We start from the raw sequence: 26,426 nt of genomic DNA on the forward strand, positions 1-26,426 counted from the left end.
GTAAAAAGCTAGACCATACGATATGAAACATTTTGGTTATTTAAAACAGTCCATAAAAATGAGCTATATAATTTTGCTAATTATATCTTGTAATAATATCAAGAAAGGAAAGTTTCTGCATAATTTGTTTTGCTTCCAAACTATTTCTTCCTCTAAATGTATGCAAGTAATAACATCTTTGAAATGAATACACAGAGATCAAAACTAGATTAATGCTGTATCTTCTACTGTATGGCAAAATTTTAAAACAGGCTCATCTAGTGAAATTATTTGTAATTGCACTATACTGAATAATAGAAAATGTTTTTGTGTCATCATAATGTTATGTAGTGGAAAATAAAATTAAACATAGTTCTTGCGCAGGTCTTAATTTTTTTCAACAAAAATATGTTTTATGACTAAAACCATATAAAGTTTTACACCTACATTTAAAGGTATACTGACAGAGAGATTACAATGCAAAAAGATGCATACAACAGATAAAATGTATTGTACTCAGTTTTTAATGGTGAGATGTCTGGATAAGATTCAAAAACATCATTAAAATCTTGTTTAACAAACAGTTTGATATGTGCTATGAACATCATGAAAATTGTTTTGTAGTGTCAGATAACTTTACTGAAACCTCTGCAGTTCATTATTTAAGGAAGACACCATGTATGGATTGTCAGGAGAATTTATGGGAACCTTACTGTGTATTTCAGGCAGTGAGTAACTACTGCTGTGACACAAATTTTGATAGTAATCTTTTGAAAAAAACTGTGTGTAATTTAGATCATTTTCTCACATTCTTATACAAATGTGTACATCATTTCTGTCATCTGATGTTGGTAAGTTGGTCTCCTTCAGTTCCTTTCTCAGATAATAATTGTGAATTTTGTTTTAAGGCATTGTTAATATTTAATGCATCCACTTTTGTGCTGCTTGTTTAACAGTTTATTTCATCACCAACAATTCTGGTTGCTATAGTCTTATTGTGCTTAAGGTTGTTCAGTGGACATTAACTTTTCTTATCACACTTCCATTGTGTCATCTTTAGCACCTTGTTGCAAATATGTCTTCCAATGTTGAGATATTTTATTTTAATCATTCATTCTGTTACCAAAATTTTGTCAAGGAAAGGTCATTGTAAGAGCAATACAAGAAGTGATCTTTTCCATTGTCATAACCTTCATTTCATATTGTAAGCTGTAGGATATGCAGACAGGTCAGCAGGATGTGTGAAGTGGCGTGTTAGCGTTTTCCATTACTTCCAGGATCAATTTGACTTGATGAGGCATTACATTTAATATATTAAAAGAAACTGAAATAGAATATAACTGGTTAGAAATCTAAACCCATAAAATATGTAATTTCATGATTACTCTTCTAACTTGTTTGCAAGTGATAAAAGTGAAAAGACTAAATGAACAGCTGTAATATACACTGTTGTACATAAAACAGTTAACAATGAGTGGAAGATAATTTCATATTACAAGTATGGATAGATTAAGTGTTAGCTCTTTCCATTTTAGACGCAATAAATCAATAGCTTAACTATATTTCCAAGTATATCTTACAAAACAGATTTCTTGTTAACATTGTCAGAGTGTAAGACATGCAGGATTTGCATTTATATTCTTCCTCCAAGCTGGACTTCAAAAACATGATATTATAGTGTATGCTGAGTGTTTGTATCAACCTTGGTTGCTGACCCCTGGAAGTTATGTTGTGACTAATACGCTCCCTCACTTTGATGCATTGCTGCACGCTATGGCAGGGGTGTTTCGGAAAAGATCACTTAAAGGTAATGGGCAACTCTCTCTAGTTTCTTACAATTTTGATTTTCATTTCTGTCTTTTTTTTCATTTTCACAAAATCACAAATTATTCAAAAATCAACAACACGTCTCAGTCACTTGATTCATTTTATAGACATATTATTTTTGTCTGCTAGTTCTTGGAGTTGTTAATGCTGCTGACAAAATATGTTGTTGACTGAAGTACATAATTTTTGGCACTGTCTACTTCATAGTGGTTTAGATTTTCAGCACTTGATTTCAGTTGAAAGTAATTTATATAATTAATTTTGAGCTGTGTAAAGCAGAGGGAAAACTGAGACACCTCACCTTATTCTTAGATCCATCTCAAATTGTTGTGTATATTTAAGGCAAAATTTTTATCTCCGTCTTGTGCACCCGAGGTCCAAAGTGTACATGTTACATAGTCTGTGGCCCAAAGGAAGCTCAAAATCATGTACAAAATTACTGTGATTTCATAGGAAACCAAACCAAATTTATGTAAAGCAGTAAATCTGAAGGTGGAAGGGGAGGCCCATGTTTTCATCTTTGTTTCCATTGGTGACAATCAGCATGTACAACAGCCACTGAAATTTTAATGTATGTTATCAGAAGTAGTTAACTATTATACTTTTGAATTTCTGTGATGGAGTTCTATGAGATTCATGTTGGGACCTACCCTTTCAACAAACGAAACTTTATTTACTGCTTTCATCAATTTTTCACTGTTGCCTTGAAGAGCTTTAACTCAAAAGCTCAAAGAATAAAGGTTTTGCCAAACACAGCTTTCATTCAGATTGCCATTCTGAACACTGAGATGCATCTATGATGCCAGAGTACTCTTCCTGTTGGAAGAAAGTGACCCATTTCCCTTTTCCAGAAACTGTCTCTATAGTTGTAGAGATACATTTAGCAACAATAATGCCATATTGTCACCAGTGTTAACAACTTGGCTGAGTTTGGTAATAATATTTTAAGTGAAGGAAATAGTCTTTAAAGGAAAAATTCTTGTCTAGAAATAATACTTTGTTGAGAAACCTTATGTAGTTGCCCGGAAAGGGTCTTTTCTGAAACCATTGCTGCTTCCCAGATTAATCTGCTGCTAAAGAATTTGTTTGCACTGCCATATGTGTATGTACATCTTACTAGCTCTTAATACTTCAGCTTTCTTTTTGGTACATGTTTTCAGTTTGCTGATCAATCATTGCCCGTTGCATTTGCTATACCTTGACGAATTTTTATATTACAAATTAATGGATAGGATTCACTCTTGTGGAAAGACAAAGCACCAAATTGTACATAAAATATGTTTATAAATGTCCATACTACAATACTTTTGAAAACATATGTCTATGCTATAGGCCACTTGCTTAATACATTTTCTTGAAACATGCATGATAGTATTGTTATTTAACTAACACAGTCCTGAAGTGTAGGATCCTACCTCAAGTAACAAAGAATTTGCCATATACATAACAGCAAATAATTGTTAACAGATGATAATGAATAAAATATATTTACGTGTTTTATGTTGTCTACAATAGTTGACAATGTATTTGATGTTATTATAATTATTGCTCTCTACCTGAAAGCTGCAGGGTTTTTCAATATTCTTAGCAAATTAGTCAAAAGTTTTTCGTTGTAGTATTTTTGACAAGTAATTTCAGTATAATGCCATAGTAAATGTGCATTATTACTTCACTTTTCTGTGATTATTTCCATTTCCATTGTCAGATGTGACTCTTTTATTTCTACAATTACTATGCTGGAAGTTTAAAAAGGAAAATTTACAGTGTAACCATTAACTAATATGGATCAAACAAAATTCTGATGGGTAGAAGTTACTGTTTAAGATTAGTATATATCTAGAGATAAAAACTTCCGTCCCTGTCCACACTAGTAATGAGAACAAGGCTGGGAAAGAATGGGCAACTTTAAGAATTTTTGCTAGCAGAAACATGATTTCAATGGAAGCCCAAAAGATGGCCTTAAATCACTGCAGAAACTTATAGGTCTAATAGTAAACTGCAGTGATTGTTGTAAAGTATAATAAAAGAAGAAAAAATAGCTACTCAATAGCACCACGTAATGGACAGTATTATTCATCCATCTTACCTTGTACGATGACAACACAAAATAATAGAATCACAACATCTCTTCATTCATCCCTGTTCACATGGGTATTCTCCATGCTCATATAACAATTTATCTTTATCACATAAACATCATTAACAATTTGTTTATTCTTAATATAAATATGTCTCACAAAGTCATGCTCATTGGTGAATTTTCTGTCTTTGATGCTATGACCATGCTGGAACATATATCATTTCAAAAATGTCTTAATTATTATGCCAGATGCATTTTGGTGATAGGTTTAAGCTATGTTATAGGAATTGCCAACTATAACTAGCTATTCACACCCAAGGACCAGTTGTTGGCCACATAACTTGCTAGAGGATTTTATTTTCAAGTGAAGAGTCAGTTAATCCAAGATTATGGAGTGCCTTGCAAAGATAATATTTCTTAGGCATTAGAGAACAATTTTTCTAAGCAGTATAGTTTCTTGAACACTGGAAAATGTAGTGGAAAGGTTGTATAGTGCAATATTCTTTTAATTTTTTTCTGAGAAGGTAATATGTTTGTAGAATTTCACCCCAGAATGAGATAATGGTGAGAATTGAATACAACGCTGTGCAGGAAGTTAACACAATCTGTTTCTCTTGCAGAGCTCATACAAGACACATTGCACAGATTAGTAGGCATTGAGTGAACTGTCCTCCACAATCAAAGATCCCCTTCATGGTGATGCAGTTGATCGGCAGAGAGTTTGCTACCTTGTGGTGTTCCTACATGTTCTTAAGTAACATTTATCTTCCTGTGATCCTATTTATTAGGACAACTCATTGTCATCATAAATGCCTAATGCTAAAATAAAAATTATCTTTGAAAATGTGGTATGTTGCCATAATTATTTTTGTTGAGAAAATCAAATTCAACTTTCTCAGTTATTGGTCACACCACTGAAACTTAAAATACAGTACTATTGTAGTGCACCCGTATCACTAGAAAATATTATTTTCCTATTTCATGATTTAATAAGTGTCACATTCTTTCAGTGTTCAATGATACATTTGAAGTCAATGCACATGTTATCTTTTTCTGTATTGTTTTGTTCTGTCGTCACAGCATCATAGGCAAAATTACCTCAGAAGTTCATATAAATCATTTCAATACAAATACATTGCTTTGTTATATCATACAAATGGAACTAGAAGTTCATAACTGTAAAAATGGATTTTACTATAATTACATAGATTTTACATTTTTCATTCTCCATATCTTGGTAACATTTGAATCTGTTTGATGGTAATATAGTTAACTGTATAGATACTGAAACAAAGTAATCTCAAAGATTGAAAATGAGCAAAATTAAAGCAGATAATTATAGAGAGGAGAGACCAATTCTCAGCTCAAATCCAAAGGCCCATGACAAAATGATTCACCATAACTGATAAAGCTCCTCACTGCTACCTTTGCAGCCTGTAAGGTGGAGCAATGATTATTGTAATGGACTTACATTGTAGAGAAGTTCGGTTAAAATCTCTCTCTGTTATTCACACTAAAGTTTCCCATGGTTTCCTAAATTCCTTAAGGTAAAAGTGAAGATGATTATTGTGAGAAAGTCATAGGTGATTCATCAGTCTTGTTCTTGTGAACATGACCTCTAATAATAAATGATCTGGACACTGACAAGGAGTTCAACTGTAACACACACCAACGTAATTATTCCCTACCTGCCAGTTTATGTGCTTTCTAAGACTCATGAGCCTGATAATCCTAGACACCCAATTGTGGCTGGTTACTGTGATGCTTCTGAAATGATCTCTGTGCTTGTGAGCCAGTCTATTGGCTACAGCTTGTTTGCCGAATTTAGAGCAAAAATCACTTCCCTCACTGTGTTTCTATAGACCAGTTTTTATCACTGCTTCTCATCATTTAAACTATCTCCTTGAAAACAAATATCCTCCATGACTATTGGCTTTGCTGCCATTAAATACACTGATCGCTGGGTGGCCGTTGCTGCATGTGAACAAGCTGCAATACATTTCCTCAATGCCTACCACGCATGCTTTTTGGAATTTAAGTTGAGGAACAAGTAGGCCAGTCCACTTGCTGAATATCCTTTCATTCCAAGTGCTCCTCAACCTGCCCTGTTCAATGCAGTTGTGCATTGTCATCCATAATTATGGTTTCAGGGCCAAGTACACCCCTGAAAACATGTGCATGGGGAAGAAGTAAAGAGTCAAAATAACACTGACCACCATGTTCAAAGATTTGTCTGGTGCAAACTGCGTAGAGGCTGAACCAGTAAGGAGTAAAATCATGTGCTGTTCTTGGATGAGAGCAGACTCACTCTGCATAGTGATTCTGGATATACCATCATATGGTGAGAGATGAGAACATAGAAAGCACCCAAAAACATTGCCGAATATGATCGTTGGTGATCTCGGTGTTCTGCTGTGGGAGGCATAATGTTGCATGGGTGTACCAACCTCCAAATCTTTGAACACAGTATACTCATTGGTTAACATTATTGTGACACCATATTCCTTCCCCATATGTACTTTTCAGGGGTGCATTCAGCCCTGACCTCATTTTTATAGATGACAGTGCATGACCACATTGAACAGTGCAGATGGAGGAGGTCTTGGAATGAGAAAATGTGTGGCAAATGGACTGACCTACCCATTCCCCTGATTTAAATTCCATTGATCATGTGCAGGATGCATTGGGGAAATATATTGCAACATGCCCACAATATCCAACAACCATCCAGCAACTGTCAACTGTGCCTGTGGAGGGAAGGAATTCTCTGTCCCAGGAACTTCTTACCAACCCAGTGGTCAGTTTTGGAGCACATTGCAGAGCATATATTGCCATCCATTGTGATCACATACTGTATGAAGAATGACGTCCATTATCATATATCAGTGTAATTATTTTCCTTGAATAAAAGTCTCATTTCTATTCATCTCATTGTGCAGTTCTTGTAGCTACCTTCTGTACTACATTGTAGCAGTTCTTTCTATGTATAGTTCAAGTTTCAGTGAATTATATTACTCGTCAGTGACACAGCATGTAAAAGTTACTTTTGTCCATAAGTTTTGCACACCGGTTACTATATCTCTCAACAAACCTGTCACATCTTTCTGTATGAAAGAGACTAACTATGTGTGTACACATAATTAGATTACATATAAGGATGTAGCATTTTATCATGACTCGGCACTGTGTCTTAAACATGGATTGTGGCCTGTTGCATCAGTTACTATATATATTTCATCTATAACTTATTATTATGAAAATGAGAGTCTATTTTTTAATAATTTTTACCATTGCAATTAAAACTCCAGCATTATATTTAGTAGGAACAATTATTATGTCATAGTTTATCCACTCTGATAAATTTTTTCATGGTTTTCTTAAGCCCTTTACAGTGCATGTGTGGATGGTTTCTTTAGCAAAGTCATTGTTTCTATATGCTGTTATTCTTCTGATAGAATCCATGCCTCTACTCTCATTGCCCTTTTGTTAACAGGACTTAGCGCATCAACAAATAAAGAACAACAGTAAAGAAACTTCCTGACATATTAGAACTTGAACATTACAGGGATCAAGACCTGGATTTTCACTTTTCATGAGCAATGTTCTTACTGATTGAGCTGCAACGCGATCAACTTATGGCTTGCTATACAACCCCTGTCTGCTGCTGTTTCTCTTGTCCATATCTACAGAGCTAGCACTTTTGCTACAGACTTGCTATGACGTCACATAATAAGAATGAACCCATTCATAAAGAACAAAAATTTTTGTTCTTTATGCATGAGCCCATTCTTATAGCATGTTCATTATATAGACCTGTCTTAAGCAGCCAACCAGCACTGCAGGCAAAGAAGAAAATGCCAGCATGAGTAGATATGCAATAGTTGCCTACTAAGACTTCCACAGTTCACACTGTACCCCATTATTTTTTTTAGTTTTGTTTTTTTCCCCATCAGTCTTCTAGCTGGTTTGATGTGGTCTATGATGAATCCACTATACTAACGTTTACTTTCAGCAGTTTAGTTTAATGTCCTGCATTTAATCATTTCTCTTCCTCTGTGTAGCAGGCTTTCTGTATCTGCCTTTAGATATTTGCAACAATATTCCTCTTAATTACAGAAAAACTCTACAAGCTGTGAAAATGAGAACACCCAAAAATAATTGCTTGAATGAATCCAAACTTGAAATATGTGTAGAATGATTCAGATTCCAGCATTTATTGAAGTGGAAACATGAAAGGAAATGTCAATATGGTTAGCCAACACAGAATATTGGCATTGCAATGAGGCATAATGACTGACCTTTGGGAAATGTGTTTGTCATATTATGACACTAGGCTCATGCAGGAAATGATGTAAGAAACAAATGTTTGGAAGCAATTAGGAGAAGAGTGCCTTGCTTACTGACAAGCAAGTAATTGACCATGTAGTACTACCACAGCAGTGAATGACTGCCATCTTGTAGGTTTGGAAACAACAGCCTGACCTCAGTGTTGGCTCAGTGTTAGAGGACTGCAACATATATCTATCAGTCTCCACTGACAATCTGAAGCATTCTGCTGTAGGTTGAACTGAAGATAATTTCATGAATGCATAGGCTTCTGTTGTCCTAAAACTGCAGATACATCAGGCTGTATTCAGCACATTCACATTACTGATTTGTTGAGTAGCAAAAGGTAAAGTTTTTGGATGAGTCGTGCTTGAACCTGTATGGTATTAATAGTCACACATGTATTCAGTTCCAGTGTGATGTCTGCTGTTTGGCTACCTGAACAGTCAAGTGGTGTACAAGAAAAAAGTCAAGTGCACTGGACTGGGTTATCAATAAATAAAACATCTGATCTTCAGTCCTACAAACTGAGGACAATTCAAACAGTAAAGGGTACACAATAAAACCTTAGAGCCCAGAGTACTGTTCTTGCTTCAGGTAACTGCATATGCCAATTTTTTTGCCATGACAGTGCTGAGCCACCCACGGCAAGGAATTTCCCTGCCTTCTTCAATGAATGACAGAAACTACTGGGTTCCCTGGCTTGAAAGTTCATTTGACATATAGACAATGAAATGTTTGTGAGATAGACACTACTTATACTGTATAGAGTACATGCTATTAAAATTTTTGCAGCTTGTAGCTTGTTATAGTTCTCTGGTGGATGAGCCAGAGTGTGGCTCAAACCCAGAACCCCTGAATTTTACTGAGAGTGTGTTACCTATTGTGCTATTCATGCAGGCCTCATGGACCAACCCAAACCTTTAAAAGTATATAAATGTGTCTGTCTGCCACTCACTGTCTCCTCTGTGGGGTGAGTAGCTCTCTGTCCTAATTCGTACTGTTGTTATTCCAAATGGATATTTCCCATTTTTGGAAATAATGGAGTGTTTGACTTTATGACAGTTGTTGTTCTTATTGAGACAACATGTTGTATTCAATGCAGAGTATAAATTGTGATTAATATTTTTTACAGTAAGTTAAAATTGTTTGCCAGGCAAGACTCTCAAACTGAGAACCCATACATTCTCCAGGATGTACTAGTGCAGCAGCATAGCAAAAGACTCTTTGTGGAACTTGGGATGTAAGAAGGGAACAAATGGTCCATGAGGTTTGCACAACTATAGTACAATGCCAATGATTTTATTCTCAGTCTGGTGCACAGTTTTAACATATAATCTCATATTAAAATATATAATCTCAGTAACAACCATTAAGTGGCGATTAAGTCAGATTCTCTACAGTTTCTTTTCTCCCAGGGGTGCTAGTTCAGCTGAATATCTTCCTTCAGCTGCAGTTATCAAATCATGTATATTCTTTTCTGGTCAGCAGATTAGACCAAAGTACTGTTCTTACTTCATCTGACTACACATGCTGTCCATGCAACTGAACACTTATGTTGCCATTATTTCTTTAGTTGTTGTAAATAACAGTCTCTCAGATTATGCTAAGAAAATATATTTGTTTTTGAAAAAAAGAGAGGCATTAGTCATTTTTGTTACATAGACAGGAAACTACTCAATACACTGTTTCTTTATGCCATGAGAATATTTCTCACAACAGATATTATTGAAGGTTTGTTGTATAATATGTTTTATTGTAAATAGTGTGTTATCAGAGTTGTGATACATGAATGACATGATTTTTGTTGCTTTTTTATCTTAAACCAAACAGTCTTGGTTGTTAATGAGATGCTGTGCATGTTTATATTACTCTCCAGATTTACCAGCCACACAAAACAAGGTTTTTTTAAAAATATATATATATTTGTATATAAAACCCATTGAAATGATCATCACACTTTTTTTTTCATCAGTGTTCAGGGAATCGATTACTGATAGTGGTGCGTAATATGTCCTCACATCATTCATCTATTTAGAAAAGCAGTGTCATAATTACTGCTTCACCTTTTTCTAGGAATAAATACTACAGATGATTTCATATTATAATAAAAAGGCATTTTGCAACCATTAATGGACCCCAAGCATGCAGCATAACAAGTTTGTTCAGTTTTTCAGATGTCCTTGGTTTACTGTTGTATCACCTGTACAAAATGTGTGAACTATTTAAAAGTTTATAATTGCAAAGAACTCTGAAACCATGCAACTATGTACAGAGAATACATAACAGTAATATACAGTGGCTTTCAAATATTACTGTTGATTGTCTCAAAACATGAATGGGATGCACTGATAGAAACTGAATAGAACATAATAAAGCAACTACAGTTTCGAAACCCAATAGTATTTGATGTTATTATGCCTTTTATTAGCTTTTTGATGTACTTTTTGTATATGCTGCTGTTTTACTATATCCTTAACATGGCTTTCACCTTAGCTGTAGGTGGTCTGTGTGAACAGAATGCTACCTTACATCTTGTGCTAGATCCCAATGCAAAATTGTAGATCTTTATATGAAGCTGTACAAACTGGTGAATACATTGGGTGAAGAACCAAGGACTTACATCCTTCACAGATTCATCCCTATCACAATGTTGCAGTGCACAAGTTAATTATATTGGCTTACATGGCTGTGCGGGCTATTTGACACTGGTGAATACTGAAAACTAAATTATCTTAAATAAATGCAGACAACTATATGAACAGAAAACAAGAACTTCTGTCTGTAATGAGATCATAACTGATGAGGTATCAAAGCCTAAAATTTCTTCCACCTCTCTGTTTTTTGTACAAAAGCTGATTATGGAGCAATTTAATAAACAGAGCAGATAAAACAGAGGAAAATGTAGCAAATACGGACAATCAGCCATGTGTGAACTGTATTTGACACACACACACACACACACACACACACACACACACACACACACACACACATTTCAGTTTGAGGGGGGGGTGTGAGTGTGTGTGTGTGTGTGTGTGTGTGTGTGTGTGTGTGTGTGTGTGTGTGTGTGTGTGTGTTTGTGTGTGCGCATGCATGAGAAAGAGACACAGAGAGACAGAGAGTAGGTGGAAACATGGAGTGTTACAGTTGTTATTGGTATTTTTTGAAGATCCTTATGTCATAATATTGCCAGACAGTTGTCAAATATTTCTCTTCTTTATCATGATGATGTATGTTGCTCATTAAAAAGAAAATATAAGTTTCAATATTTTTCAACTACGGTACTAAATTTTATTACCAAGTGTTTCTGCTTTCACATTCAGCATCTTTTACATGAAATAATTCTTGTTGGCTGAAGAAAAATGTGAAAATAACTACTATAGATCTTTCTGTGGAACTGACAATGGTTGTGCTGTTTATAATGATCGGTGGTTATGTGCAACATCTGATGCACAATATTTTTTAAAGGCAATTGCCATTGTCTTCTGACTAAAAGTATTTTTCTGAGTTATAGAGAAAGGAAGGTGAGGTAGCCTTGGACTAGAATTGCACATTCTGCCTAAAAACCTTGGATTTTGTTTGATTAGGTGACATGTACTTTTAGGTCATTTTTCATATCTGTGTGAATTTATACTTGCTTGATCCATCTGAAGTAAAACATGGATAAATAATAATAAAAAAAAGGTTAATGGACAGTGTTCAGAACTTGTATGCTTAATACCAAGGCAGACAATGCTTAATTAAGATGAATAAGTAAATAATTGTTCCATGGAAAAAGTGTTGGTTAAGATGAGTAGGAAACAGTTGGTCAAGGAATAGGTGTTTTTCTAAGAAATGGAAGAGAACTCTGTGTGCAAAAATTGCAGGATATAAATATCCTTTGATATTTCAGATAATAATAAATGATATGCTCATATAACATAATGTGCATCGTGTTAGCTTTGAAGACAGGTAGGTGAGACTGATGGATGAACTCCACATACCAGATTAATTTCTGTACTTGGCTTAAACTGGATATTTTTCGTCGTCAGTTTCCCACACTTGTCTAAGTTAATGGTAATTTGGTTGCCCCTAACCAAATCAGTAAAGCCCCACAAGCAGAAAAAGTCTGAAAACACACCAAACAGAAGTCACACATGGTAGAATACACAACACAACATTCCTTCACTTAGATAAACATGATGTACTACCTATTACTACGTTATCCCAGAAAAAAGTGTACAGTGGTTTGTGAACAAAAGACACATCAAGTGCAAACCTTTTAAGTAATGTTACAGTTATAAGAACTGGTAGTGAAAATCCTTAATAAAACACATTATCAAAGCAACATGTGACATGTTTCAGTATTGTTAATGCAAAATATTATACAAAAGATGTCACAAAATACCTGTATCAAATAGAGTTAAAATGTTAAGAAGCATCAAGAGAATGGAAAGAGATTCTACTTTCTAAACAAGCAGAATTCAACAGTTGCACATCAAATAGAGACCACTTTGGATGACTAAAACTGAAACATCAAGGCATTTTATGCCACTATAGGGTTTTCACATGTTTACCAACGTTGCATTTATATAGGAACATACTGGTTATTTCAGGAAGCTGATTGTCATTATAAATATATTTGACACTGAAGAGTTTTTGAAAATCCAATCTTTTTTAACATGTGTTAGGCTGTAGGTGAAAATGTAGGTTTCAGAAGTTTTCCATTGATGTGGAAAAGGTTGTTGAGAATCTCTATGATAGAAATTGCCGTTATTCAAGTCCAATGCAAATATGATGTAGTTGCCTATGTACTGAGTTTTAAGATGTGTTTAAATACTCAGTTTCTTGTGTTAGACATTTATAGAAGCTATGTGATTGTTACGGTAACTGCTTTGAAAGGGATAATATGAACAGGACTTTGGCAATAATTAAATATGTTAAAAAGTTCCACATAGCAATAACAGATTCAAATATTCTTCTACAGTGTAGTTCCTTTAAGTTGTTGTATCTGTCTTATCATTTTCAAAATCTAACTTCTGAGCTTGAATGACACGACACTATTGCTTTTGCTAAAAGCTTTAACTAGCTACCTGAAGCAACTTCCAAGATTTGACAGTTCGATGAAAATGTTGGTGATAATTGTTTGGATGATGTCATAAGTTATGTCAGATATGTAGGAAGAGATACTCAACTTATGACTAAAATCAAAAACAAATTTGGATATCCTAGTTGTCTAACTTCTTCATCCTTGGTCAACACCATCCATAATTTAGAATATCTGTAACACAATTTTTGTTAATTTATTGCATTCATGGCCTTAGAAATCTATGCCTGCAAGTTTTCCATTCAATTTTGGATACCCTGAGTTCACTGCTCACTCTCATGTTAGGCAATGGTACATTCCAGATGGGCCTATATTACAAATCTTATTTTTATTTTAATTAGCAATATTTTCAACATTTTATTATCATGTCATTACCAAGTTTGCTATTAGTAACTCACATTTGTCACTTTATATAGTGTACCTATATTATTTCATCATATTGGCTAATTTCTCATCTTCCAGTAATTTGTATTGTGTAGTTTATTTTATGTCATTGTGCAGGGATTTCAAAGTTTTGTCTTTCTTCACAATATTCTGATATGAGTTCAGTTCATATTAGCATTATACAGACTCAAAGTGGCTTCTTTTCTGTACTTTCTTGTGTGGGCCATGACAATGTCAATTTAAAATGAATCTTTCTAATGGTGCTTTAGCTGTATAGCCATTTTAGATTATTCACCCAATGGAAAAATTTTAATAAAGTATCAAAAATTCTAGGGTGATTTATACCAAACCAAATTTGGTGTTGAAGAAAATTACTCTTCTCTTTGGTATTGAGAACATGAAGACAAATGATTTTTATATTTTGTAGTCTGTTATGAACTGTACTAGTTTGTGCTATAATCAAGTTTATGGCTAAAAAAAGAGAGACATGGGACATTCCTTTGAAATATTGAACTTACCATTCGAGGCTAGTTTTTACATTTTCAGACTTTTTCATACTGAGATTACTCCAACAGAACTTCAAACTAGGAGTTAAATTAAGACTAGAATATTATTATTATTATTATTTATAGCTGAAAATATAAGGTAACTAAATTTGCAGACTCTTGAGTCCGGGCTTTTTTTAATTTTCATGTGCTATTTACGCTCATCACTAGATGAGTATGATGAATTTTTTGTAACAAAGCTGCTTGTAGTGTAACAATAATATTCAATGACAACTGTGTGTGTGTGTGTGTGTGTGTGTTTGTGTTTGTGGGCACACATGCCCGTGCTCACACACGTGCATCTATGGGAAGGTGGGTGGGTGGGTATGTCTGTATATGCTTTATTCTAGATTCCACAGGGAACTTTGTACTTTTTGTTAAAGCCCTTAGAAGAGTATGCAAGACAAGGATTAAAAAACATCTATCACACCATCCCTTAATGTTGTCATATAGATCCACAGAATGAGCAGCACTGCTGAGAAAGTCATTTTTCAAATATTTTGCAATAGTTAAACTATACAGCAAGCAAACATTTGATTGTTAATAAAAAATCAATTATGTGTCAGATAGTCTCATTGTTGTAACTACAGTGTTATGTAGCTGTATAGAAGGGGTGAAATGCCAAATTATTCTTGAAATCAATGTGGATGAAACTTATGGGAATAATTTGTTATTGCATTTGTATAAAATTAGATGGGAAAGCATATGTAATAATTATACAGTTGTATGCAAATAGGCTGATAGCTTAGTATGGTGAAAGTTACTCATCTGATATGTTAGAAGATACATATAATCTTAGAAATAAATACCTCATTTTATCACAAGTAACAGAAAATCAGTTAACATTTTATGAATACTTAATATTAATTTATTCTCAGATAAATGGGAGCTGACCTCTATTGGCAAAGTCACTAATCATTGCATTGACATTATCTGAAGTTATTGAAGGATGGATGTGATTCCTTTCTCAATGCACTTTAGCCTAATTAACTTCAACCCTAGATAGAGAGACAAAGGTGTTTGCCGCCTCTAATGATGTGATTTTCTGTGTTTGTAGGTTTTATTACTTTAGTTGATTACTTTAGTTGTAACTTTGAGAGTTTTTTTATGTAGTTCCAGATTGAACTACCACACATCTACAAAACTTAATTTATTGAGAAAATTATGTATTTATATGCTCCTGTAGATAGAAATACAAAAACTAAGAACAATCACAATAGCAGCAAAGACAGCAACTAAACAGCACATACTTTACACATAAATTAATACCCTACGAATGACCTTACAAAACATGTGAAAGTTTTAAGAACTTCTTCATTGAAATGTCGTAGCAAAGACATATAGTAGGCATGAGTAAAACAAGGAAAAAACTAGGTTCTTTAAATTCATGGTTTTTAGAAGTGATAATTCCTTTTGTGTGTTGCAGATGTCATTATGTTTGTAAAGAAATATTTATTTATCCAAATGTGACCTCTCTAATAAACATATGAAATAAATAGCATATTCATTTAAAAAACTAAATTTGTCACATGTCATCTTTACCCCATTGTTAACCATATCTCTCATGCACAGTTTTGGAGAAGACTAATTTACAAATCACAAAAGCCCAAATATGTCAGAACTCATAATTCGCAACAATAGGTATTATCATCAGTGCAACAAACTATAACAAAATATTAATTAAATCTGAAGTATATATTGACTGAGCTCAAAATTTTATTTCTACACATGAGCCATTCTGAAGTATGCACCACTGTACTAAACTCTGAGTAGCTTTGTCTTTCCCACAGCAGATATAATTAATGTGTTAAGGAGACCAGATGATATCATTTGTTTGCCGTCATACTTCAGTAATACAATACAACAAGTTGCTTCACTATGTATGTAGATATGAAAGCAGATTATCTTCCTGCAACAATGAAATCCCAAAAATAATCACATTTTTTCATGAATGGCTATATTTTTACATTCATAGAATTGCATGTATTACATACGCTCTCTGCAAACATAGCAATGATACATTTACATCAATATAGCTCATTCATTATTTATTTTTTTATATAAACCTACTGGTACTTCACCCTGTGCTGTTTTGAATGAAGTTATCTAACGCCTTTTATTTTTTACGACATATTAACATGAGCATTTCACAATGCTCTAACTATTTTAAACCAGCTAGTGGTCATCTTCAGAGTTCACGTCATTTCCTCAACTTTTTTTATTCTCACAGATGTGTCTGTATACTGCACAATTTGGTTACACATCACAAATAATGACCCAGTAGTTATTACAATTAAGTCTGATTTTATTAACTTAAAATATGCTTTTCTGCTACATAATCAGTCCTACCATTTAAAAAAATAGTTTTATTTATTCAGTCCAAATTCTTTTCATTTGGGAACATAGTAATGGTTTCATAGCAATGGCAGAACCTACTTATTTCACAAAATTACCAGTTTAACAAATAATATTCAGCTTTTAATACCTTTACTTAACTTTTACTGAAATTATTTAAATAATAGGTCTCATTGTTTTTACATGAGTAAACACAGCATGAATGATGTGTCCTGTTTCACAATTGCTTTGAGCAATTCAAAGTTGAGCTTCCTTTGTTTGGCTATTATCTATTAATTTTGAATGTATAAATGCCTAATGATGATTTTTCCCAGTTTTTTTGTAGTCATTAAAACATAGAATCCTGCATTGTGGTCTGTAAAAGAGTACAAAACAGTATTTTGCTTTTTGTCATATGACTATTTTCATGTTAGGATACTCCACATATTCCTTTTCATCTGCACATTAGCCTTACATATTCCTCATTTGCTTGCCTTACTCTGTGAATATTTTATTACACTATGTGTAATCACTCATTAATGTCATTGTGTTCTTCAGCATGCCATGAAGGACGTCACTACTCTTTGCCATAAGAACATTTTTTACATTCATTTTGACAAAAGAATAATTTTTGTGTAGTTGTCACAGGTAAAATGAAAAGTAATTGATAGGCTCTTCCAATTCTGCATGGTAGATCACACATGTGAATAATACATAATGGTTGTTTTTACAAAAATGCACTGCCATTATCCTGTTTTCTACATCATGATGTAATATGATCATTTGAAAAATTTCCTAGTCCTTGTTAGAAAAACTGAAGGGAAATTCTCAATATTTGTACAAAAATACAATAAAATGTAAAGAACTCTTTGGCATTTAAATGTAATTGAATCTTAATACTGACAGAGCTCACAATCAGCATTGAATATTGAAACATTCTGTATCAGTGATGCAGAAATAGTCTAATTTTTGCTCCCCATATACATACGTGATGAACACATGTACCTATCTGAAGAAGTTCATGACCAAATAGTCATAATATTTGCAAGAAGATGGTGAAACTGAATTTTTTCCAATAAATATATTAGTTCATTGAAAGAAAATTCAGAGTCCGTTTTACTTCTCATGTGTTCTACAGTTTAAAGATAAGAGACAGATACAGTTAATCCCAAAATATACTTTGTCCTTGTGAATTCATATTACTGGTAGATGTTATGTGGAACTTAAGAAGACTAAATACTGAACATTAAGTTTTCTTTAGGAGGGACAACACGAGCCCAGTGGGAGGATGTAACTGGGTCAACACCACTCACATTTGTCAATGACTGTGTGTCTTTCACAACAACAGTATCTGCAAGATTTTGGCTGATGGATTGTAGAAATATCGGTGAAGCCACAAAAATGGCAACAGAGCTGTACAAGGAAGCAATTCACGTTCCTTTTATGGCCAAGTAAGTGCATGAAGTATTCTGTTTTTATATAGTGTGTCAGTCACTACAATAATTGTGCCATTGCCCTAATGCAAATAACTATATGAATGTATTGCAGCAAAAAATGCATTTTTTAAACCTCTTAATATATTAAAGTAGTTCTACTGTACTGAAAAGGCTGGATAACAGTTTCATTGGACAAAAAAGTCATCATCATTAATGTTATACACTTTTCACAATAGGTCACCCATATAAGATTTGCTATTTCCCTTACAACATTGCCACTGAAACCAAATGCAGTGCACTACCTCAACTAGCTTTTGAATTAAACATCGCCCCTGCAGCCCACAGTTCTAATTCACAATAGTTTTATGAAATTCAGGCAAAGCCAGTTCCTATCCTGCTGGTGGAAAATATTTTCTTCACAACCATTTGACCAACAATAATGGAGAGACTGTGCCATGCATTTATGTTGCTGATGGAAAATATTTTCATGAGACCAAGAGTAAAGGAGAGAAAATGCCACGCATTTCATATTCAGCAATCTGTTAGTGGTGTCATAGATCCTTTGTAATCTTATGTTTAGGGCTCAGTGGGTGACATTGTTTAGGTAATTTAATGTACAAAGAACTATTCTGGAAAACTCAATGTTCTTCTTATGCTCAAATTCGTGTTTTAGATGCTTTATGACATAATGCATGTTCTTCATAATAAAATATTAAATTTGGTCAATTGCATAAAATCCTAGTGCAACTCAGATATAGATGAAAGACATTCGAGCTTTTGTAATTATTAATAATCCTTAGAATATCAAGACTTTGTGATACAAAGATAATAAGAAAAAGTTTTAGTTACTCTGATATGTGTATAAGACAACTAAGGTGAAGATAACGTACTTCCTCCTCCAGCTCACTGTAAAGAGATAGAATGTCATCCTTCGATATGCTGCAGTAGGGAAAGTGCATATATACTTGTTCGAATTTGTGGGAAACATTACATGATTGAGTAACCTAGTTCAAATTATCATGAACTATTGAACAGTTATTTGGAGAATGAAATGTTGTGTGACACTTGAGCATGTTCAATAGTACGTAGGTTTAAAATCTTTAAACTCAGTACAATGTAAGACAATTTATAGATGTTACTCAATCTTCAGTATCAGGAAAAGAGAGAATGACTTGTAACCTGATATCACTGATAATAGTAATAATAATAATAATAATAATAATAATAATAATAATATGACCTGATATCACTGATAATAATAATAATAATAATAATAATAATAACAACAACAGAAGAAATGAGTGAGAAGATGGAGTCACATTTCGAAGTTAAGAGAGATGGCGATACAGTAGAATCTCATGAGCCTCATTAGTCAAAAACACTAAAATATTTATAGAGCAATATTATTTAGATCTGAGATCTTTAATTTCATTTCAGGAAGCTCTATTAACAGTTGAATTTTGACTAATTTTCCAAAAACTAAAATGTGATAACCTCAACAGTCTAGCTATTCCTCCTATCATTCTTTCCCCTCTCATTCTTGAACTGAGTTTCTGTTCAATCACATGTACACCTTAAAAAGAAAAGTATTTATCTTAGCAATGTACAAAGATAATAATGTACACATTGTACCTGGGAATGTATAGTGACAAAATTTCAACATCCTGTTTTGAAACAAATTTATGTGAGTGACTGTATATAAATTTTTCCTGTTGTGGTATCAGAAATTAGTCACACTGTTATTTGTGAACATGATTACTGCCCACATTATTTATTCCCTATCTCTTACATGTTCATTTGATGTAAAATCTTGAACTTCAACTCTGCCACATCAACTAAATGAATATTGACATCTATTTTCAGGAACACATTTTGTAATGTTTCAGATATAAGTTATGAAAAGATTTAGTATACTTCAGTCTTCTGTTTAGCTTTACATTTATTAATTTACTCATTTTTAATTTTCCTCATGATTTCGTGATAGAAGTACTCTAATACTTTAATATTTATTCTGAAAATTAAAAAGGTTTGTCCTGTGAAAGCATAGTGACCTCATGAAAATTTATGTATAATATGTGCTTGGCGTGTGTAATTTTATAGTAGTAGAACAAAAAACTTATTCAGACAAAATAAATAAACGTCACTATCTGACATTATATACTATGTGCCAAAGTTCTTCAGTTGTGCCTTACTACAGTTATCAGACAAAAACAATTTATTTCCTTCAGTAAAATGGGCTGGCTGTGAACACTTTTTACAGATACTGGTGTTAACATTGGGTACTCATGAATTAAGTATTCAGAGCTGAAGTCTACTTCAGCTTTAATTCCAGAAATATTTTGTAGACAATTCATTGTTACAAACTATGTCTGATATTATGATATTGTTTGAAATGCCATTCAAAATAATATTTATTTTTGAAGAGCAATGTGAATGACTCACACATTTAAATGAGTAATGCTGGTATCACTGATATATTTCTTTGAATTCTTACAGATTTGTTGTTTTCGCAAAACGTGTCGATGTTCTCGAAGCCAGACTTAGGGTGTTTTGCATGACTGATGATAAAGAAGACAAAACATTAGAGCATCAGGAGCATTTTACTGAAGTTGCAAAGAGTAGAGATGTTGAGGTAAGTTTCTTTAAGACTTACCTTTGTAATACTTAGTTCACCTCCATAGCTGGGTGATCAGCACAGGTGACTGCCATGTGGAGGATCCGGGTTCGATTCCCAGTACTGCCAGAGTGGAAGGTCTGGTAGGAAGTGCACTCGGCCTTGTGAGGCCAACTGAGGAGCTGCTCAGCTGATTAGTAGCAGTTCCAAAATCGGGAAAGCTGACAACAACCAAGAGAGTGGTGTGCTGATCACATCCCCCTCCATACTGTGCTGATCACACCCCCCTCCATACTGCATCCAATGATGCCACTGGCAGAGGATGACACAGCAGTCAGTGAAGCGCATTTGGTCAGTATAGGGGTAGAATGAGGAACTTTACCACCTTTACCTTTTATAATGAATTCACCCAAAAATGTTATTGTTCATTTAGTCATACTTACTATGCATTTTCTTAGACAGTGCCTCAATTACAAAGGTTTACTTTCTTATTTTTGTTCCACAGGTGCTCGAAGGAAAACCACAGTACATTGAATTTGCAGGGAACTTGGTTCCTGTTACAAAGTCAGGTGACCAGTTACAACTCGGATTCAGAGCATTTAGAGAGAATCGTCTTCCATTTACTGTACGTGTCAAGGACCCACATGCTGATACAGTTGGTCGCATACTTTTCATGAGAGAGCCGAAGGTATAAACATGACACGTAGAAAGAATATTGGATGTCTGCTTAATACATTACCTGATAATCCATATGTTTCACCTGTTTAGGTTGCAAAAGGTGAACCACCCCAGCAGCCAGTCTGCATATTAAATATCGTACTCCCTGAAACGATATTACCTGAATCCGGACTGTCAGAACCAGATCTTGTTTCCTTACAGAAGAAATACAGCTTCCTCCGTGATGGTGGTTTTGGTATTTATCTTTCTCTTCTCTATTTAAGTTTACATTTGTTGCAAAATTTAATTAAACTTTAATTAACATTAATTAAACTTACTTCAGAATACTGAAAATGATGTACCAAATAAATATTGTTTCTGGACCCTACAGGTCGAATTAATGCTTTCCGACACATGAATTTACGTTTATCAGATATTAGTAACTTGCTGGCGGAAGATTGGGTGATTCTGGCCAATGAACTTGGAGTTTCTACATCTGATGTAAATATAATAAAAACAGAATTTCCCAGTAGTGTAGCACAACAAGCAATGGCAATGTTGAGACTCTGGGTACAACAATCAGGAAATAAAGCAACAGGTGAGTGATAACATTAAAAGTGAAAAATTGTGGTAATTTTTTTATCAGAACATCACATTTTTGTTTAAAACTTGGCTCAGATGTGTAACATTATTAAAAACATTCAAATTAATTTTTATTCCATTAAAGCTAACACACTGGAGAAAGCACTGAGGAAAATTGGCCGTGATGATATCATTCAACAGTGCATTTTCAATGTTGATGAGATGGATGAAGCTGTTGAGAAAGTTCGGCAAGACCAATCAGGATTTGACCTCTTGAAAGAAGAGTTAGGACCATCAAGAAATGCATCATTACATCGAGAAACTGCAGTGGACATTACAGCATATGATGAGCAAGATTTAATGAAGGTATTTCAGAACTTATTTATTGTAAGTTTCTAAATAAATTTACTGTATGTTACGGTATCTCATCTGTTTTCTTTAGAACATCCACATAAGCGTATCTGCAGTTCTATAGCATACACACACATACATGCATAGCGTCCCAAGATTTAGTGTCCAGTATGTGTGGGTTGACTAATAAATTGCTTAAAAATATAATATTATACTTCTGTATATCATTACATTCACTGTTTCCAACAAGTTTCAGTTATGATTGCCTACCATTGTCAGAGTAATTTTCTCAAGATATTTTTCATAACTGCATCAATGACTGTGTCTGAAATCATGTAATTGAGACAATGGAAACACATCCTAAATGTGCTTTAATACATAACATTCTCACAGAGAACTTTATTTTGTATTCCCCTTGGACACTCCACTAGATTGAAATAATGTGATAAATTTAAAGGCAGTGAATTCATACTGTGGTACACAGCCCACTGCACATTTATTTTATTTATTGATGAGTGGAAATGCTGTTCACGTGAAGAAGTAATAATTTTTACAAACAATAGGTATGATATCATGCATGATGCGTTTAGTATAAATATAAAAAAAAAGTCATCATGGGTCACTGTAATCGGACTTGTTTGCAAAAGACATTTGCTAAGCTGGAAGAGATTTGAAAATACTAACATCCTTCATAAATATACAAACCATTCCTTGCTGGTTTGAGAAGATTCTTCCATCCAAGTGACTTATGATTTGGTACTCCATCCCACCCCCCCACCCCCCCTTTCCACTCACACATTTTCTTCATGTCAATTGTCATCACTAATTGTGATACATACTGTATATAAATCTTGCACTTGGCACCCGCTCAGCTTGGTGCTCCAACTGACCACCTCTAATTGTGATACATCCTGTATAGAAACCTTACAGCTGTAGGTGCCACTGGTGCTCCTCTCAGCTTGGTGCCCCAAGTGACAGCTTATGTAGCTTGGTCCTTAAACTGGCCCTGAGGCCATTTTATGATTCTGCAAGAATAATGCAGAGAAGTAGACCACACCTCTATACCAAGGCTGAAGAAGTTGTTTTATGCAGTGGTCCATGAAAACTCACCCACCAGTATCTATTACGCATGCAACAGGTTTTGGGCCCCAAATTAGACATCCCCTGTAGCATTATTCACTATAAATTCTGTTATGATGCATACTTTTTGTTTTCAAAGTGTTAATTTCATTATTGACACAGGTCTTATTCTGTCTCCATTTGCAATATTATTTCTGCTATATGATAAGCATCTGTAATAATCTTGTCCGCAGTCTAATGAACACAACATTGACGGCCACAGTTGGCCATTATCGTTTAACTGTGATATTTCCATTACTTGATCCAGGAATTCTTCTGTAGTAGAGGTAGGAGACCATCCACATTTGAAACAAATCACAGTTACAAGAAAGTCTGGATCACATAAGTCTTTATTTTTTAATAAGGAATTGCACAATCTATATTTTTCCATAAATGCAATTTGTGTGAAATGATACTGTTGTTGCCAATGAAAATAGGATTCTTGACACCTGATTTATTACTTGTGACTCATTCTTGACTTATGCTCAGAAGTACTATTGCTGATCTCCTGCCCACTAATAATGAATTAAGTGTTCTGAGCTGCAATTGTGATAAGTCCATCAGTATCGTGGACATCTTTTGTATATAGAAACATCAAAAGTAGCTTCTCTAATTCTCATGAATAATACCTGGTTCACATGTAGCACATATCTTGTTACAGGTGCCATATTTTTTGTATGCTTTATGTACTCTGCTGTCCAAACTGTATACAGTCATGATACCTTTTGTGAGCAATATATTTATGTATTAACTGAGCCCAGCACTATTTTCTCAGTTGCTGAAACACTCATACGTATTGTGCCCCATTAATATCTGAATTTTAAATCCATGTTTCATGATCCAAAACAAAGCTATTTGCAGTTAATAACTTAAATATTTTACTTGTACCATAAAAAAGTTGTATAACAATATTAAGGACTTATTGCCAGTAGAGGTAAATGAGTAGCACATCATGTTCTGAAAATAATGCTCAAATTAGTTATAATCCAATAATTTTCTCTTACCTATTCGAGAGTTTGAGATCTTATTTAAATCAGTAAACAGCTATTGAATAATGGAATAAATACAAGTAATTCTGGTACACTAGACTTTTTAATTTCCACTTTATATTTGTTTTTCTCTAGCTTTTATGAGTTTTGCCTGTAATGATGTATACCCCATTTTAGGAATCAGAATCTGTTGAAGAGCTTGTGCAAGCAGAGAAGAAGAAATCACATGAAGGTAAGAAAGTCTTATTTTCATTTAAAATATGGTAGGAAATATTCTGGAAGAATGTAAATAATTTAGGCGTAAAGGAGACCACTGGCCAAATGGCAGAAGTATTGAGTCATTGATGGGCACAGACAAAAGAGAATGAAGACTTGAGTAGCTTTTGGAAGAAAACCTTTGACCAGCTAGAGTATAAATGTATACACACAAGGAAAAAAAGAAAAAAACACACACACACTTGCACACCTGCAGTGTGCCAGTTGAACACACAACTGCTTTAGTTTATTGCAAATTACAGATACTGAATTTCACTGTAAGACCAGGATACCAGTGTCTATAGAATTCTTGCATTAAAAACAATTTATTGAGTATAATATGCAATACCTCACAGAGAAAAGGGTATAGGAAGCCATTAAGTAGTTTACTGGGAACAAATCATGCTACAGCGTATTTATTTTTTTTACTTTTTGAGATTACTACAGAAATTTACCAGTTATATTTGCTAGTTATTAATAATAAAGAAAACAGAAGAGTTATAAGCTGAATAAATGTCACTATGACCATTATTACTGGCATGACATTGCAAGTGATTCACAAATGTCATTGCAAGTGATTCACAAATGTCAATATCATAATGTATTGATCAGTTCTTGACAAGTAGGAAATCAAGTGTGAAATATCATAATCACATCATATTTGGGAATCTGATAATTTAGAGGCACCACAGTGATTACTGACAGGATAGGAAGAAGGCAAGGAAAAACTGGAATGAGAGCATCAATAGATAAAAGTAAAAAGAAAATGTTTTAAATATGAGACTGAGTGCATTCAGTATTTCTATTAAACAGGTGCAGTGTTTTGTGGAATGGCACATGGTACTACACTTGTATATTGTATTTCACGCACAGAACACCGGTTGGTACTCATTCCTGAATAGCTGGTGTCACAGTATTTAGTTGTAGGACTTCCCAATCATCTGGTGTTGTGTTATATTACATTAGAAACCTATACAAACAGAATGAAGTAAACTGTCAGGCAGCAGCAAGCAGTTAGTAGTCTGTGATGACTTCAGCATTAATTTTCTTAAGGATTCTAATAGGAAAAATGATCTAGAAATCTTATTTGGATTCTAAAATATAATTTCAGCCATTAACTTTCCAGCACAGGTGGATAAAGACATTAAGACCCTAAGTGATCATGTTTTCTTTTGTAAAGCTTAAAGTAGGAAAATAACTGTTTATCCAGTAACAAATGCCCTCTCTGATCACGATGCACAGTTAATTAGGATAAATACCATATTGCCTTTAGGTATGTGTGCTGTTTAGTGGAGATCAGTGAGAATAATGAGTGACTCCACGACAAATGTTTTTAAGCACAGTATACAGGGGATGACTTGGGATGAACTTTATAATAAACCAAATGCTAACATCAAATTTAATATACTCCATGAGAAAGTCTTATTACTATTTGAAGACAACTTTCAGAGTAAGCTAATCAGAAAGGATACTAAACAGTGATGTAAAAGCCGATGGATGACTAGAGGGCTTAAAGTATCTTGTGAAAGGAAAAGGGAAATGTATCTTTTGCCAAGAATGAGTAGGGATCCTGCAGTAGCTGCTCACTGCAAAAGCTACTCAAAATTACTAAGAAAGGTTATTAAAAATCAAGGAATATGCACATAATGTCAGAATAATTCCGACAACAGACTTAAGGCTATATGGAATGTAGTGAAATGAGAGACAGGTCAACCAGCCATGGAACAGGATTACATCGCTATTGAACTCAATCGAAGGATTGGAAAGATGAGTCACAGGAAGTAAATGTATTTAATAATCACTTCTCAAATATAGTAGAAAGCACAGGGACAAACAAGTCAAGAGAAAAATCACAGCAG

At 34.0% G+C, this 26,426-nt stretch overlaps 1 protein-coding gene across 1 annotated transcript in view; it reads left to right on the forward strand.

Annotated features, from left to right (window-relative positions):
* Window positions 1-26,426, forward strand: part of LOC126249149 (ankyrin-3-like) — a 602,141-nt gene that overhangs the window by 531,161 nt on the left and 44,554 nt on the right. Inside the window, exons 25-31 of the mRNA XM_049950803.1 lie at window positions 17,826-18,015; window positions 20,497-20,632; window positions 21,120-21,302; window positions 21,383-21,527; window positions 21,663-21,869; window positions 21,999-22,219; window positions 24,490-24,544. Coding sequence (XP_049806760.1) covers window positions 17,826-18,015; window positions 20,497-20,632; window positions 21,120-21,302; window positions 21,383-21,527; window positions 21,663-21,869; window positions 21,999-22,219; window positions 24,490-24,544 — 1,137 coding nt within the window. The remainder of the gene's footprint in view (window positions 1-17,825; window positions 18,016-20,496; window positions 20,633-21,119; window positions 21,303-21,382; window positions 21,528-21,662; window positions 21,870-21,998; window positions 22,220-24,489; window positions 24,545-26,426) is intronic.

This window comes from Schistocerca nitens, chromosome 3, assembly GCF_023898315.1.
Source record: "Schistocerca nitens isolate TAMUIC-IGC-003100 chromosome 3, iqSchNite1.1, whole genome shotgun sequence".
In the NCBI taxonomy this organism is placed as follows: domain Eukaryota; kingdom Metazoa; phylum Arthropoda; class Insecta; order Orthoptera; family Acrididae; genus Schistocerca; species Schistocerca nitens.